The following is a 17,226-nucleotide window of genomic DNA, read 5'->3' as shown; positions in this document are numbered from 1 at the left end:
CCAAAAAATTAACTCGTCTTACGCTGCTTGAAAATGGCGGGGTAATTGCTTCTAAGGAAGTCCGCTAGGAGGATACCATACCTTTCGTCGTCTGCTTACAACTGGCAATCAAGTTTGTTATTTTGAATTTTTCTAGCGTATCGCGATGAATACTCTTTTAATTCAGTTAGTGGTTTAAAATATAATATGATTTTCAATTGTCCCATAGAGTTATAAAATTATGGTTTTTAGGTCCTTCAGATGTGTTTCTTCTATGATCAAGGGCACCAAAATAAATAATTGCTTTTACAAATCTATTCGAAGTCAAAGTGGGTTAGTTACGTCGATGAGGTGGACTGATGATACAGATAATGATAATGATAACGTAAATATGTTATTTTAGATTTCCTGGAAAGAAAGTTAACGTAAATGGCACTAATATTCATTACGAAATAGTGGGAAATGGACCCCATTCTCTTTTGTTATTGCCTGGCGCAGTTGGTAAATAATGTTTAAAAGAGTAGGTGTGGAATTTATTAGTAAAATTACCTTAAACACTGAATTTTGACCAAAGGATCAAGTAGAACTGATTTTAGCCCTCAACTTGAAAAACTAAATAAGGAAAAATACACAATTGTTGCCTGGGACCCACCTGGTTATGGCTATAGTCGACCCCCTGACAGAGCTTTCTCCACTGATTTTTATCATGCAGACGCCAAAATGGCTAATGATCTAATGCAGGTAATCATAACCTACATAGAACCATTTCCTTTACTAGCATTTACTAAAACAAAAACATTAAATTAATTATTATTTAGACTATAAAACTCCCCAACTATTCCATCATTGGCTGGAGTGATGGTGGCATAACTGGGTTAATAATGGCATCCCTTTATGCTCAAAATGTTACTAAACTAGTAGCATTTGGAGCGTCAGCTTTTATTACCAAAAGAGATATGGAACTTGTCGCTGGTAATAAACACAATTTAATTGTTAAAGCCTACGTAATAATGTTAATTGATATTTTAGCCACTAGGGATATTTCTAATTGGAGTGATAGAATGAAAGCTCCCTTAATTAAAATATATGGAGAAGACTATTTTAAGACCATGTGGGAAGGATTTTGCGATATTTACGGAGCCATTCATAAAAGAAACGGAGGGGATATTTGTAAGGAGGAATTGAAAAACATTAAATGTCCAACTCTAATTATTCATGGAGACAAAGACCCTATGGTAGATCCAATCCATCCAGAATACTTGAAGGAAAACATACAGAATTCCAGGTTTTAAAATGCTTTTATTTTCAAATAAAGCGCAGTTTCAAATTATTTTTAGTATTTGCGCTTATGTGTAGATAGCGTTAATTACAAAATCTAGTCCCCCCCCCCCCCCTTGCGGAGTCGGTGCTGCCATCTATGATAAGTTCAGAAACTACGTGGAGCCGCGCTCTATTTAAATTGGCAAACACGGGTGCTTTTTTTTTATTCAACTCCTTTATGTTTTAGATTACTAAGATTTCCTGATGGGAAACATAATCTACATCTACGTTACGCTGACGAGTTTAACAAAGCCGTTGAACAATTTCTAAATGAATAAGTATTTTGGAATGCTTTTATTTTAAAACAAGTATGTTTGTTAAGAGAAAATTAAGTACAAATTCCAAAACATATATTATATATCAAATATTAATAAATCCAATTTTAAAACTTCAAAATGAAGTTATTGGATTAGTTTTTTTAATCCGCAATGGGTTGTTCCTCTTCGTCAAAATCACCTTCATCGTCAGCAGTGGCCTCTTGATATTGTTGGTACTCGGATACTAAGTCGTTCATGTTGGATTCGGCTTCGGTGAATTCCATTTCATCCATGCCTTCACCAGTGTACCAATGCAAGAAAGCCTTACGACGGAACATGGCTGTAAAAGAGAACGGAATGTAAATTTCAGGTTTAATTTAACTTTGAACAGCTAATTTTATACCAGTGAATTGTTCGGAGATCCTCTTGAACAGTTCTTGGATGGCAGTGCTGTTTCCAATGAAGGTGGCGGACATCTTTAACCCTCGAGGAGGAATATCACAAACGGCAGTCTTGACGTTGTTGGGGATCCATTCGACGAAGTAGCTGCTGTTCTTGTTTTGTACATTCAACATTTGTTCGTCCACCTCCTTCATGCTCATGCGACCTCTGAAGATGGTAGCGACGGTTAAGTAGCGGCCGTGGCGGGGATCGCAAGCCGCCATCATGTTTTTGGCATCGAACATTTGTTGGGTCAGTTCTGGGACAGTCAGTGCTCTGTACTGTTGGCTGCCTCGTGACGTGAGTGGTGCGAATCCGGGCATGAAGAAGTGGAGTCGAGGAAATGGAACCATGTTGACGGCGAGTTTTCTGAGATCGGCGTTGAGTTGCCCGGGGAACCTCAAGCAGGTGGTGACGCCGGACATGGTGACTGAGACGAGATGGTTGAGATCTCCGTACGTGGGCGTTGTTAGCTTCAAGGTCCTAAAGCAGATGTCGTATAAAGCTTCATTGTCGATGCAATACGTTTCGTCGGTATTCTCCACAAGTTGATGGACGGATAGGGTGGCGTTGTAGGGTTCGACGACAGTGTCTGAAACCTGAGGACATCAGCAGTTAGATTTCGATAAGAGACGCGTCAAAATGTCGCTTTTTTACTTTTGGAGATGGCATGACGCTGAACGTGTTCATGATCCTGTCAGGGTACTCCTCCCTAATTTTGGAGATAAGCAGGGTTCCCATCCCAGAACCGGTGCCGCCGCCCAAAGAGTGGGCGAGTTGAAAACCTTGAAGGCAGTCGCAGCTCTCCGATTCCTTTCGCACAACATCAAGGACGCTGTCTACCAATTCGGCGCCTTCTGTGTAGTGACCTTTCGCCCAGTTGTTTCCAGCACCGCTTTGTCCTACCGAGATATTTTTATTATTTATGTCCACCCATCTTACCATTCTTAAGTACCAGAAGTTTACTAGGCCAATAAAATGGAACATGTGCCTTCGCAGGTTCGAGGCAGTTTTCAATGGGTGCGAATTTTGCGCCAAATCGCGGACGTATTCGCGACCGAAACAAGTCTAGATGGCGTAACGGCGCTAGCTTCTCTGAGGTTGCGCCTATGGTGTAGCGTCTGCTACAGACAAATTAAAAAGTCATAAGAGCGTTTTTTCGTTAAAATAAACATCAAGCCAGGAGTAGTGGCGTACTCCTGTAATCCCAAGCGTCTGGTAGGCAGAGTTTGTGGATGGCCGTGTGAGGACGACCACCAATCCCCCAACGGTGGTCGGAATACTTCCGCCACGGGTGTCCCCACCCCTGTCCCCACGTATCCCCCCGTTGGCGTGGCCGTTACACATATATCGCCCAGATTAATCAAATGGACGAGAGGACTGAATTGTCCCACACGTCACAATCGACTAAAAAAAATAAACATCAAAATATTAGCAAACGATGTAAAATTCATATTAAAAAGCAAGTATTATTATTTATAAATTCAAATTTTCGAATGACGGCGAGTGAAATGTAATAGCGTCTGCTTTAACCGCTACCTAGCTAGGTTTCTATAACGAACCAAAGGGGGCGTAGCGATAGATTTCGGTCGCGAATAAAATTACCTTTTCTATTACTCTTAAGTAAAATCAAAAATAAATAATATTACATATTGTATGTAATATTATAAATTTTTGGTAAAATGTAAAATTTACATAGCATGGTTTATTAATATTATACAGGAATCCATACCTCTACTTGGAATGTTTATCGCGGCAGACTTTCGTTTCGATGTGGCTGACGTTTTTTTTTGACGTCACTATGTTAACTAAACAAACAACAACGTGAGAGGGGAGCGCGCAGAGGGAATTTTTTCTCTCGTAGGCCGTCAGAGTGATCTTACCAAACGCGATACGGCAGGATAAGCATTCCAAGTAGAGGTATGGATTTCTTGTATTATATAATGCCAATCGTGAATTTATTTTAACTTAAGGAGAATTTTGATGTTACTGCAACGTCACGGGTGACGTATCGATGACGTTTTACTACGAAAAGCCCTAAACATAAGACTAAATTCGACGAGGCACCCGGTTTTTAAGCATAAACTGAACTGAACTTACGTATTTCGTCACGAATGAGCTACATAAAAATGAAGTTCACCAAGCGTAGCTTATTTTATGGGAAGGCCTAATATTGACAGTAACACTAAAATTGTCTCAACATAGTCATTATCCGTAAATATAAATAAATACGTAATAGTTATTCGCGACCGAAACGAGTCCAGGTGGCGTAACGGCGCTAGCTTCTCCGAGGCAGCCTTGGAAATAACGGTGGTCAGGTGGTCAAAGACCAGTTAATTAATTGCTCAGACCAGTTTATTTATTCAAAGTTTGGGGGGTCACTGGTCACCGTGTCCAGTTTATTAATTCGAAATAATAACAAAAAATCAGATAATAAGAGATGACCTATTAATTCAAGGTTTATATCAATTTGGATTTCCCTATAGAGTGTTGTTGTCTGATACGATTTTGAAAAATTGTAACGTCACAGCTGTAGTGTTAATAGTGACCGCCATGATAGTTACCGTTTTTTATCAATAGGCAAATTACAATGGTGACGTCGCAGGGTTTCAGACGACAACACTCTATTCACTGGATTTCTATGTACAGCGACTCCTCTTACTACCGCCGGGGCCGCACGTCGAGGTTTTATGTAGAGTCCCTTCGCTCGCATCCCTCGAACGAGTCAAACTGTGTAACCCCCCCCCCCCCCCCCCCTCTGGCCTCAAACCGTGAATCCTCTAGTCTCGCTTTCCCCCGAGTACGGTAGGCTACCTGGCTACGCGGTAACGGACCGGGGGGCGGGGACTCTGGAGTTACGGGGCCTAGAGAAAGAGAGGTAATACGGTAAATTACGAGGGTCTTCTAGGCTCTGGTACTAGTCTTAGGTGAGATAGTACTATATTGTACTATTCTGGTGGTACTCGTAAAATGAAGTTAACTATTTTGAATACGTGTAAAGTTAATGTTACCTAGGAGGAACAAACACAACACCCCACACAAGGAGAACGCAACCCGTCAAAAGTCGTGGATTTTCTTGTGTACGTTTTTCATTGGCTAGACGCTTTAGCGCCTGCTGCCGTCGGAAGGGGAAAATTCGGAAATTGTCTTCCCCCCCGCCCGTAAAACGTTCAGCGTAAAGGCTCGTGACGCTTGTCCAATGAAATTCGTACACAACCCTTCGCGTGTTTAAAGGCTAGCTGCGTTCTCCTTGTGTTTGTTGCTCCTAGATGTTACCAACATAATCTATTTTCTAAACATGTAGTATATGTTTTTTAGGCATATAAATGACATTAAAACATTTTATATAAGACCAGTTTAATAATTCATAAGCTAGGGGGTCACTGGTCATAAGGACTAGTTTAATAATTTATATGCTAGGGGGTCACTGGTCATAAGGACCAGTTTTAAAAAAAAACCTTATTTCCAAGGCTGCTCCGAGGTAGTGCATATGATATAGCGTCTGCTACAGGCAAATTTAAAAGTCAAAGGAACGGTTTTTCTTAAATAAACTTATCAGAATATAAGCAAACGATGCAAAAAAAAATTTAAAATGCAAGTATCATTATTTATAAAATAAAAATTACGAATAACGATGAGGAAAAAGTAATAGCGTCTGCTCTAGCCAGTACCTATCTCGCTTTCAATGACGAAACAAAGGGGGCGTAGCGATAGTTTTCGGTCGCGAATAGAAAATCAGTATATGATATTTCACAACGCACTATTTTTTCTTCGGAAACGCTAAGCGAGGGGGTAGTCACTTACGTAATCAGGACTGTGTACAAATCGTAGGTAATCACGGGAAATCGCTTATGAAAAACACTAGAATTTACGGAGACATTGTGATAAATCACTAGAAATCAGTGGAAATCAACGAATGATTTTCGAAAATTAGTAATCAGGTATACCATTGAGTTGGGAATATTAATCTAGAGTTCCAATCAAATCTGCTCCCCGCGAAACAAGTTTTTGAAAATTACGAATGTGCCGTCTCCTCTTAAATGACGAGAAAGCGTTATCATATGACCCGTGGCGCCATTCATTATTTTTGAAAAAAAAAAAAAAAATTTATCCGGAGAGAGATAGACGGTGCCACGGGTAGAATGATAAAGTTTTCTCGTCATTTGGGAGCAGACGGCAGTATTCTTATTTTTTAAAAACTTGTTTCGCGAAATACTGAAATCCGACGTTTTGATTGGACCTCTAGATTAATATTCCCAACTCAATGAGGTATAGAGTAATGGCACTGTGACGTCCTAGTACGTCACCCATGATCTTTCCTATAGATAAAAAATTTGCGACCAAAATGGCGGCCATGGCCAAAGCTACGGAGTGCTACTACTCTATACAATGATTTTACGAGTGACTACCCCTCGACGCTAAGGCACATGTTTCGATTAGCGCTGAACATAAGCACAACAGGAAGATGGATACATATCTCGTAAGAACTATTTTATATTTCTGATAGTACTAACCGAAAATAAAATTATCTGGCCTAAATAGCTGCCCAAATGGCCCTGATCGCACTGAGTCCATCGTACCAGGTTCCAAGTCCAGAAGAATGGCGCGAGGAACATATTTCCCACCTGCAAGAGATATCGTTACATTAAATTATTCGAGGAACTACTTGTTTCATTAGTGGTAAGTTATTGCTTTATTAGTACTCGATTTCTGGTAACAGGAACTACTTCCGTCTGTAGTTATTAGAAGCGTTGGACCCGACGTATATATGCGTTAAAGGCTGGTTTTCACGAGGGCCAAAACGACACGACAGCGAGCCTCGACGCAAAAACAATTATGTAAAATGCTTGGTTTCCACTAGCGCGCCTAAAGCTTGTTTTCCACTAGCGCGCGCAACGACGCGTTTCTCAGCTTTGAAACGTTCAAACGTTTTTACGCGCGTAAAGAAAATAACATTATGACGCGCGTTAGTGGAAAACAAGCTTCATACTGAATTTTTCTTTACGCGCGTCAAAACCTTTTATTGTCAAAGTTGAGAAACGCACCATTACGGGCTCTAGTGGAAACTAAGCATTAAGCTTGTTTTCCACTAGCGCGCGTCATAATGTTATTATCTTTACGCGCGTAAAAATGTTTGAACGTTTCAAAGCTGAGAAACGCATCGTTGCGCGCGCCAGAGGAAAACAAGCTTTAGTCTCGGTTTCCACTAGCGCGGGTAACGGCGCGTCATTCAACTTTAATGCTTGGTTTCCACTAGCGCGCCTCATAATGCATTTTTTTTACGCGCCTCAAAACCGTTGTACGTCCCAAAGTTGAGTGACGCGTCGTTACGTGAGCTAGTGGAAACCAAGCATTAGCCTTGGTTTCCACTAGCGCTTCTAATAGTGCGTCATCCAACTTTTTGACGCGAGTAAAGAAAAAAAACGTGTCCTAGTGGAAACCAAGCCTAAACCTTGGTTATAATGAGTTTTTCTTTACTCGCGTTAAAACCTTTGTACGTTCCAAAGTTGACCAACCGTTACGCACGCTAGTGGAAACTAAGGCTAAAGCCCCATTTTCATGCTCGCTGGTAGCGGATAAAAATCGTCAAAATTCGCTTCCGCCACTCGCAAGCGTGAAAACAAAGCTAAAATATCTGTTTGAAACAGATCGACGCGGAAAGTGAAAAAATGTGTAGCGGAAGCGGATTTTGTCGATTTTTACCCGCTACCAGCGAGCATGAAAATGGGGCTTTAAGCCGGATGTACACATAAATCTCGCAACTGAATTTTGAGCGGGCGAGCATGCGTCGCTTCAAAAACCAAGTTCGCGCACGAGCAAGTGAAGCGTGTGCGAAACTAGGAATTTTTCTAATTACGCGTCGCGTTGCCGTTGCTCGCTTCGCGTCTGATGAGTGTAGCCGGCTTTAAGCTCGCTTTCCACTAGCGTCCGTCATAATACATTTTTCCTTACGCGCGTGAAAACGTCTGTACGTCCCAAAGTTGAATGACGCTAGTGGAAAGCCAGCTTTAAGCTTGTTTTCCACTAGCGCACGTTGTAATGTATTTTTCTTTACGCGCGTCAAAACGTTGATGCGTCTCAAAGTTCGGTGACGCGCTAATGGAAACCAAGGCTCAAGCTTGTTTTCCACTAGCGCGCTTCATAATGTTATTTTCTTTACGCTCGTAAAAACGTTTGAACGTTTCAAAGCTGAGAAACGCGTCGTTGCGCGCGCCAGTGGAAAACAAGCTTTAAGCTTGGTTTCCACCAGCGCGCGTCAAAAAGCGACACTCAGCTTTGAAACGTGCAAATGTTCTTACGCGGGACAAAAATTAACATTATGACGCGCTCTTACGTGCGTTGGAGGCAGGGCCGTGCTTAGGGGGTGGCGAGCCGGGCGGTCGCCTAGGGCCTCTAAAATTTTACCATAGGGATGTATATACCGGAGGGCCGCTACAATCAGTTTCACCCATGCATTTCGACCGGGGCTGCGAGACCTCTAAGCACGGCCCTGGTTGGTGGAAACCAAGCTTAATGCTTGTTTTCCACTGGCGCGCGCAACGACGCGTTTGTCAGCTTTGAAACGTACAAATGTTTTGGCGCGCGTAAAGAAAAATGCATTATGACGCTAGATAGTGGAAACCAAGCTTTAGGCCTAACGAAATTTTTTTGCGTCGTCGCTCGCCATCATGCCAGATTTTGAAAAGTCAAAGCTAACTTTCTGCCTATTACGGCTTACGAAAGCTAAAGTAAATATCATTAATAACTCGACGTTTGATAGTTATTACCTGATGCTTCGTTATAATACACATTAATCCTTTCCAACTGAAGTTCGGAATCTCCTTGATACGTTCCCGTAGCGTCAATTCCGTGTTCATCGGAAATAACTTCCCAGAACTGCGTAAAAACAACGCTTGGTTAAAAACGTCGGCACTTTTCGCGATTCAAATTACCCGCGTCTTTTTTTTTTAAATTTTTACGCGCATCACTGCTCAAGGTGCAACACAGTTCAAGGTGCGTTCTCAAACGAGACCCAACCGTTTCATAATAAGTAGGATGTAATGAAGATTAATTTATTTCGCGATCGTTTCAGATTAGTATTTTTCTCTAAGATTTCGTCATATTTAGCTTACCTTAGCACCAATTTGGTTGCCGCATTGGCCGGCTTGAATATGTACAATTTCCCTCATTTTCGGTTACTGTGTTTACTAAGTAGTCTTTGATTCCCCGATTAATTTGTTTTGGGCTTTAAGACGACTGACGTCGTCTTCGTAACACGCCGTAAAATGTCTGGCGTACCTGCTGTGGAGACAGTTTTAACCACCTTACAACCCCCCCCCCCCTAAATCTGTCGTGACGTCATTGATCGAAGCTGACCCGATAGTCACGTGACTCCTTGTTTTCCCTTTTTATTGGAAGCAAAAAATCCTTGGCATATCGTTGCTCCGCCCAGCTGGCGCCCCAGGCAGACTAGTCGACTGGCTCATTTGCGTAAAAAAAACAATTCCATTTATGGAATATAAGTCCATGATATAAGCCTCTTTCACTGGTGGCTCGCGTTAATTTGGAGTGCGGGTAAATTTGGAGTCTAGAATATTTTTTTTGGGGCTAATTTGTATAAGGGCATTTAATTTTTTCGCGCTTTCATCCGAAGAACGCGATAATTTAAACTTAACTTCGTGGTTTATCGATTTAAAAGTACCGCGCATAGTTGGGATTCATCCAGTGTCCGAGTGGACTCAAGTACCAGTCATAATGGCGCGGCGTCTGTTTAAAAATAGGTCACATTTTATTACGCACCAATATCTTAACGTAATTTATGAATTAAATTGATAGCGTTCATTTATAGCTAGGAAATCCTTGATATGAAACGGTTGTCATGGAGACGCTGAATAAGAAAAAATATAACAAAACACGGGGGAGCTTATTTCCGATTAAACATGCGCCAAATCGATCTAAATTTACACCTACCCGGCTTAAGACACTGTTCTTGCGGGTATATGACCGAGCCTGCTAAGGCGTCGGTATACGTGAAATTATATAGACACTTTTTAGCAATTTGTAGAGATTTATTATAAATACCTTTCATGAATAATTAATGTTCTCCTCATTACATTACTGGAAATTAATCAAATTAAGTGCTTAATTGTATAGGTAACTAAACTAGGGCGTGGTCCGGTTCATACAGTTTATGAAACCTCTATAATATATTATATTAGATTAAAGTAGATTTATTTTAAATTTCTTTAAATTAAGAACGTTAAAATTTTAACGCAAAAAATATTCGAAAAGTAGCCTGATTTTAAATTACTTTGGTACCCCAACTAGGCCAAATTTTCTGTATAAAAATTAAGATATATAATTAACGATGAAATTATATATTGTTTTGAAACTGGAAACGATATTTTGTCCATTGTTTAAACGTGGTGAGAATAAAAACTTTAGGGCATTTGTAGAGGCAAAATTTTCTTTCCCACACCGCAACTTTTCTGTACATAATAATTTCGACAAAAGTTATCCTTAATGTTCTACGTCTACTTTTTAAGCCAATTTATCTTTTTGAAATTATAATTAATGCCAGACGACATTTCTTAAAGAAGCGTTTCTTCTTTTAATATACTTTCTTATCAGAAGAGGCGTTTTTTCGCCTTAAGGTTGAGGAATAACACCCACTTGAAGATTTTTTCGACGTTTTCCAAGCACTTGAAACTGAGTCATATAGATACATAAACATTAGGAAAGACTATAGCATAAGTAACATAATAACAATAAGTATGGCAATTTACGAGATTTACAACCAAACTGATTTTCATAGTTATTGCGTAATCAAGATGTTTTCTCAGCACAGAGCCCTCTAGTGTCTTAAATATGCGAGACTTCCGCTAAGCTGAAATATCTGGCTTACGATAGATAGGCAGAATATTAGGCTGAAATGATAAAAATTAAAAAAACAATTCTCGGCGCCACGAGCTCATGTTTTTTATCACGCGTGATTCGAACGCGGTCTTCAAAAAAAAGCCAAAGCCCCTCACGACTCCAGAACGTTCTCTCCGATATTAGTCTTAAATTTTTATCGAAATGTAGTCATCCAAAACAGTAAGTCGCGAGTCCAAGTCACAGCTTGAAGAGAGTATCAGTGCCGAAAAAAGGTTCGGTTAGAAAATTAGCATTAAAGCAATAGCTAGAAGTGTCATACTTATAGCTATTATGTTACTTATGACTATAGCTATATCGACCTTTCCAGTTTCGTATGCCCAAAATTGGAAAATGGTTATCCTTGAACCGACAACTTTTACTTTCTTATATTGTATAAATTTTGGGGTTATTTTTCTAATAATATGCATTAAATAGTGAACTTAATCGAGCACAAATTGCGTATCATCTTTGGAAAGGCTTTCGTGTAATCCCACACTATTGTTTTACCGGTGACTGTTCAAGGCCAACCTGCTTGGTAGCATCTATTTGAAGACCCGTATTTTTCAAGTTTTACATAACGGAAATGAATTAAGCAATTTAAGACTGGTTTTACAAGGGTAATAACGCCACGACGGCGACCGTCGACGCAAAAATATTTTGTTAGGCCTAAAGCTGGTTTTCCACTAGCGCGCTTCATAATGCTATTTTCTTTACGCGCGTAAAAACTTTTGAACGTTTCAAAGCTGAGAAACGCGTCGTTGCGCGTGCCAGTGGAAAACAAGCTTAACGGGGATTTTATTTGTGTCAACGCTCACCCTTATTCTGATTTCACGCTTGACCGAAATGCACGCAATAAATTAATTCGTATTTGGTTTACCCGCTGACTAATTTATACACGAAGTTTGTAAACAACCATATGTTCTACACGCATAAAAAGTAGCTTTTATGTACTTTATTTAAAGGCCGACTACATAGTTATTCGGTTTACTCTGCCTTTCACTGGAAGCTGGCTCACTGCACGACACATGTGCTATGCAAGCAGCCGACTTCCAGTGAAAGACAGACTAAACTGAATAAATATGTATTCGGCCTTTAAAAGAAATATAACGTCTTGTATTTCGATCGCCCGCAGTGTTCCAGTATTAGCCGCTACTTCCTTTAACGTTCGACATTTTTGGCGCTGTTTAGTGGTTTGTTATTGGGGTCTTCTATGAGAAAAAAAAGGATGCGTTGAAGGTTACATTCCCTTTAATTTAATGTTATATTATAAGCTTTTATATTAAATAATAAGACTGTTAATAAATCTCTGCCAATAATACTTTTATTTTTCCATTTTTAAATAGTAGAAAAGGAACATAGAGCCGAGATTCAGAGATATTCTTTTAAAGCATTCACATAAACAAAATGCAACATAAGATAAACTTAAACATATAAAAATTTCATAATTTCTTTTTTTTTGGTATAATTGTGTAAGAACTGAGTGGAAAAAAAAAGTATTGTAAATTAATTTCTTTTTTAATCATCAACTTGGCCTTCCTCTTCTTCGAATTCGCCTTCATCATCAGCGGTGGCCTCCTGGTATTGCTGGTATTCGGAGACCAAGTCGTTCATGTTGGATTCGGCTTCGGTGAATTCCATTTCGTCCATGCCTTCACCAGTGTACCAATGCAAGAAAGCTTTTCGTCGGAACATAGCTGTAGAAGAGAATTGTACGTAAATTTGAGGTTTAATATAACTTTCAGCAGCTAATTTTATACCAGTGAATTGTTCGGAGATTCTCTTGAACAGTTCTTGAATGGCAGTGCTGTTCCCGATGAAGGTGGCTGACATCTTCAATCCTCGTGGAGGAATGTCGCAAACGGCGGTCTTGACGTTGTTTGGAATCCATTCGACAAAGTAGCTGCTGTTCTTGTTCTGCACGTTCAACATTTGTTCGTCAACTTCCTTCATGCTCATGCGGCCTCGGAAAACGGCAGCGACGGTGAGATAACGTCCGTGACGTGGATCGCAGGCAGCCATCATGTTCTTGGCGTCGAACATTTGCTGGGTAAGCTCTGGAACAGTCAAGGCTCTGTATTGTTGGCTGCCTCGAGATGTGAGTGGTGCGAATCCAGGCATGAAGAAGTGGAGTCGGGGAAATGGAACCATGTTGACAGCTAGTTTGCGAAGATCGGCGTTGAGTTGACCTGGAAACCTCAAGCAGGTGGTGACTCCGGACATGGTGGCAGATACGAGATGGTTGAGATCTCCGTAGGTGGGGGTGGTCAGTTTCAATGTTCTGAAGCAGATATCGTAGAGGGCTTCGTTATCAATGCAGTAGGTTTCATCAGTATTTTCAACAAGTTGGTGTACAGAGAGTGTGGCGTTGTATGGTTCAACTACTGTATCTGAGACCTAAGGAGACGTACTTAATGTTAATATTAATTTGATAATATTGATAGAATTTATACCTTTGGAGATGGGACAACGCTGTATGTATTCATGATTCTGTCGGGGTATTCTTCGCGGATTTTTGAGATCAATAATGTGCCCATTCCAGAGCCAGTACCACCACCCAGGGAATGTGTCAATTGAAACCCTTGCAAACAATCACATCCTTCCGCTTCTTTTCTGACAACGTCTAATACTGCATCAACCAATTCAGCTCCTTCAGTGTAATGTCCTTTGGCCCAGTTATTTCCAGCTCCACTCTGTCCTGTAAGTAGAGGTATTTTCGCATCCAGTTCACACTATTTTATCATCATTTTCTGCAAAATCGTACCAAAAACGAAGTTATCTGGCCTAAAGAGTTGTCCAAAAGGTCCAGACCTAACAGAGTCCATTGTGCCAGGTTCCAAGTCAACAAGTACCGCTCTTGGTACATATTTGCCTCCTTTGAAATATTAGAAACGATTAATTTAAGTCCATCTAGTCGCGGAATGAGTATTTATACCAGTGGCCTCGTTGTAGTAGACATTAACCCTTTCTAATTGCAAATCTGACTCCCCGTGGTACGTTCCGGTTGGTTCAATTCCGTGTTCATCGGAAATAACTTCCCAGAACTGTAAAAAAACCAAAACGGGCCGTTTTAGGATGAAAAGAGAAGGCCAGTTCGTTTAAACTTAAGACGTGGCTATGTTAATACGCGGAAGACAAGGGGCAGTATATTGTGAATGTTGGGCCACACCTAGATTTTTTCCCAACAGTCTAGAGTTGAACTTCGGGATTTAATTTTTTTCGCTAACACGCGAATAATTGCTAATTTTTACCTTAGCTCCTATTTGGTTGCCGCATTGGCCAGCTTGTATATGTACAATTTCCCTCATTTTGGATTAATAAGTTATTTAAAAAATACTCCGAAGACGGGTAACCTCCGATCCGGCTGTTGTTTCCAAGCCAACTGACAAACCAAGAGCCTGTGCGCTTATATTTTGATCCGAACTTGTTTTGTATTCCTCCGCCACCGGCACTGGCTTCGCTACGCGTTAAGAGTAGAGATGGTGGAAATCTTCTCTTTTATAATCTACCAACCAATCGAAAGAAGCGTATTTGTCTACAAGTACGGATTACCCGCTGTCCCGCAATGCGTCAGCGACTCCTAGTCTGCAAATGAAAAGCCAGCGTTGCCAGATGTACGATCCGAATCGTATTTGTACGATAATTGAACTGGATCGTACGGCAAAAATACGACCTTACGTTAAAAAACTATCCATGTAAAAACTGTTTTCTTTAGAGCGGAAACCTTTATATCTCTAAATATTGCGCGGACCACAGATTTTTAGCAAAGGCTATCCAAGGATTTTATATAATAGAATAATAATAATATAGAAACCTTGGGCTATCTCCTTGATTCCAGACTCCCACTTCCAAACACGATCTTGCGGTTTGGGGGGGCATGATAATGGTCGCCACGAATATATTTTATACATAAATACTTCTCAAAATATCTTATTTTACATAAAGGTGAGCTAAGGTATACGATATAAAAGGTATATTATCATTAATTAAATTTTTGGCTGAAATGGCTTGTTTTCAGCCGTACGATCCATCTTAATCCAGTACGATCCAAATCACAGCTCTATACGATAATCCAGAGCTGGGTATCTGGCAACCCTGAGAAAAGCTTAAGGAGTAACTACCGACGCCCTATTGTGTATATAGGACCGGAAGTCACTGGATAAAGCTAAAAAAAAAGATAACTTTGAAATATAACGCAGGGTAATATATTCATCGCAAATTTCGTTTTAACCGAAGTATTTTTAGATTCTAACACGGTCAAGGTACCCAGACTTCATATTTAGCGTTAAAATATCAAAATATAACAACATATTTACTCCCTCCCTAAAATAATTACTTAATGGTCTATTGGTCTTGCAAAAAATGAATTAAAATTGTGGTCATGACAATGATCTTGCTATTTTGTTTATTTTTAGTTTTGTGTGTTTTTAATTAATATGTTTTTATTCTTTCCAGTATCAAAATATACAGGAAACGTAATGGTACTATTTATTATTGCGTAGTAGACGGTTTTTTAGCCGAAATTTATGGTAAAATAATAGGATGAGTCATGTGATTTCCCAAGTCATCGCACGACTTTGACCCTTTTGCCGCCGATGCACCTGCTACCACCCCTCAACTCCGTAATGGTTACGTTTCGTTGCCATTAGCAACCCCCAATGCTCGCCAAAGCAAGAATGTACCACGTATACTTGGGGAGAATGACTATCAGCGGGTATCACGGTCGAATTTACCAGGATCACGAGGTGGGGAGGGAGGAAAAACGTCACTGGATAAATGGCGTACGTTTCAATCGCGTCTGAAGACGTCAGACTCGTCCTAATGATATATCGGTTTGATTTAGTTTTTTTTTATGAGGAAGTAGTTTACTTTTCGAGCATGAAGGGGTTTGGGAACCACGCTAAAAATCGTTTTAACATTTCCCCTAAGTATAAATCATAGATATAAGAAATGTATATAAAGGTCTAGATAAATTTCGAGGCGTCTAAGCATGGACCATAGATATACGAAATGTATATAAAGGTCTAGATAAATTTCGGGGCGTCTAAGCCTAACATAAAATACGGAATTGACACCTAGCAGACACCGAGGAAGGCACGTGACCAAGAGCGCGAGCTCTCTTAGCATTTTAGTACTAGGTGCTTGACCTTTCCGCAGGCCGTAGTCTTTAGACACCATCTGTTGGTGACTTTTAGTATAATTTTTAAGCAGGAGACAATGGCTCTCGCGACGATAGCACGAGCTTTCTTACCGATAGATAGCGCCTTATAAGGGTAGCCTGCAGAAATTTACGCGTTTCTGCTAGCTGTCACCTCCGTATTCACTCCCTTTGAAATATTTTATCTAGACCTTTATATACGTTTCCTATATCTATGGCATGTACACTGTATACGGAATTGACACCTAGGGCTAGCTGTCAACTCCGTATTCACTCCCTTTGAAATATTTTATCTAGACCTTTATATACGTTTCCATAAGTGGTATTACTCTAAGTACCCAACTTCGAACGGGTTCTATGGGGGCGATGCTTGTCCGTGTGCCAAACTCTCTCTCTCTAAAATAGTACTATCTATACCTGCTACTAAAATGAATGCTAACCATTGCCGTCGTAGGCTTACGCTTCAGTGCTCGGTTACTAGAAAGCCGACGGGGAAGAAAAAACGAACGTCTCTCGAGTTTTCTCTCGATTCCCGAGGCTCGGCTCGATTCGCGGAGAGGGGGATAGTTCTGAATATTATTTCCCCCAAAATATCCTATACAAGAGAAACGGCCTAACCCAAGGTTGGTAAAACTACTGCGTGGGCCTAGCCCTCCGCCCCGTTAATTCCCGTTTGGCACACTAGTGGGCGCCACTAGCAAAAATAAAATTCAAATCTTTCTCTCTTCGATTCTCTCGAGGAGTTTTCGCGCTCGCAACGGCCCCCTGAACCACCTCACGTGCTGACGTCACGAAAAGGGGGAGAACACGTCCCAGAGAACAGCGCGTCTTGGGTACTTAGAGTAATACCACTTATTACGTTTCCTATATCTATGGTATAAATATACTTATTTGATGAAGTTTGAAAATATAGTTTTAAGTTTTGGAATTTGGTATTTTTATAAAGCACTGTGTAATTCTATTTCTAAATAATTTTTATGTAAAATTTACTTTTTTGGTATAGCCCTTTCCATAATATTATGTCTATGGCCCTTTCTTGAGAACTTCCAAAAACCGCCACTTGGGGAAAATAAAAATAATTCCAATTTATAGCCATAGAGATAGAAAAGAAATAGAGGGAAGATTACCGCGTTGCACCCCTGTTTTTGACCGAGAAAATTCATTCCCCCCGCGCATGTA

The 17,226-nt window shown here is 40.4% G+C and overlaps 3 protein-coding genes across 4 annotated transcripts; 1 reads left to right on the top strand and 2 right to left on the bottom strand.

Annotated features, from left to right (window-relative positions):
* The first annotated feature begins 132 nt into the window (after positions 1-132).
* Positions 133-1,626, top strand: LOC149926385 (serine hydrolase BPHL). Of its 2 annotated transcripts, XM_090159074.1 has the most exons (7): positions 148-165; positions 232-312; positions 383-480; positions 554-720; positions 798-951; positions 1,009-1,264; positions 1,487-1,626. In XM_090159074.1, the coding sequence occupies exons 2-7, from the start codon at positions 254-256 to the stop codon at positions 1,575-1,577; spliced, it is 825 nt and encodes a 274-aa protein (XP_090015200.1). In that variant the 5' UTR covers positions 148-165; positions 232-253; the 3' UTR covers positions 1,578-1,626. The 2 variants fall into 2 exon arrangements, with proteins under 2 accessions (XP_090015201.1, XP_090015200.1); XM_090159075.1 differs by having other exon boundaries at positions 133-312.
* On the bottom strand, positions 1,575-9,270 carry LOC149926384 (tubulin beta chain-like). The gene is made up of 6 exons (XM_090159073.1): positions 9,110-9,270; positions 8,765-8,873; positions 6,512-6,622; positions 2,655-2,899; positions 1,960-2,596; positions 1,575-1,896 (listed from the first exon to the last, which is right to left on the bottom strand). The coding sequence occupies exons 1-6, from the start codon at positions 9,164-9,166 to the stop codon at positions 1,718-1,720; spliced, it is 1,338 nt and encodes a 445-aa protein (XP_090015199.1). The 5' UTR covers positions 9,167-9,270; the 3' UTR covers positions 1,575-1,717.
* A 2,921-nt stretch (positions 9,271-12,191) lies between these two features.
* LOC149926383 (tubulin beta-4B chain) lies at positions 12,192-14,367 on the bottom strand. Its single transcript, XM_090159198.1, has 6 exons — positions 14,141-14,367; positions 13,825-13,933; positions 13,654-13,764; positions 13,343-13,587; positions 12,650-13,286; positions 12,192-12,586 (listed from the first exon to the last, which is right to left on the bottom strand). The coding sequence occupies exons 1-6, from the start codon at positions 14,195-14,197 to the stop codon at positions 12,408-12,410; spliced, it is 1,338 nt and encodes a 445-aa protein (XP_090015324.1). The 5' UTR covers positions 14,198-14,367; the 3' UTR covers positions 12,192-12,407.
* Positions 14,368-17,226: the final 2,859 nt, after the last annotated feature.

This window comes from Leiobunum rupestre, chromosome 9 (assembly GCF_980474605.1).
Source record: "Leiobunum rupestre chromosome 9, qqLeiRupe1.1.hap1, whole genome shotgun sequence".
NCBI lineage: Eukaryota > Metazoa > Arthropoda > Arachnida > Opiliones > Sclerosomatidae > Leiobunum > Leiobunum rupestre.
This window is presented reverse-complemented; position numbering and strand designations above follow the sequence as displayed.

Excerpts from the sequence above, each read along its gene's own strand:
- LOC149926383 (XM_090159198.1), bottom strand. The coding sequence starts at position 14,197 with ATGAGGGAAATTGTACATATACAAGCTGGCCAATGCGGCAACCAAATA. Across the intron at positions 13,765-13,824 it reads CTACTACAACGAGGCCACTG|GAGGCAAATATGTACCAAGA; the intron begins GTATAAATACTC and ends AATATTTCAAAG. Across the intron at positions 13,287-13,342 it reads GCGTTGTCCCATCTCCAAAG|GTCTCAGATACAGTAGTTGA; the intron begins GTATAAATTCTA and ends ACGTCTCCTTAG.
- LOC149926385 (XM_090159075.1), top strand. The coding sequence starts at position 221 with ATGGTTTTTAGGTCCTTCAGATGTGTTTCTTCTATGATCAAGGGCACC. Across the intron at positions 481-553 it reads GTTATTGCCTGGCGCAGTTG|GATCAAGTAGAACTGATTTT; the intron begins GTAAATAATGTT and ends TTTTGACCAAAG. Across the intron at positions 721-797 it reads TGGCTAATGATCTAATGCAG|ACTATAAAACTCCCCAACTA; the intron begins GTAATCATAACC and ends ATTATTATTTAG.
- LOC149926384 (XM_090159073.1), bottom strand. The coding sequence starts at position 9,166 with ATGAGGGAAATTGTACATATTCAAGCCGGCCAATGCGGCAACCAAATT. Across the intron at positions 2,597-2,654 it reads GCGTCATGCCATCTCCAAAA|GTTTCAGACACTGTCGTCGA; the intron begins GTAAAAAAGCGA and ends TGATGTCCTCAG. Across the intron at positions 1,897-1,959 it reads GATCTCCGAACAATTCACTG|CCATGTTCCGTCGTAAGGCT; the intron begins GTATAAAATTAG and ends TCTCTTTTACAG.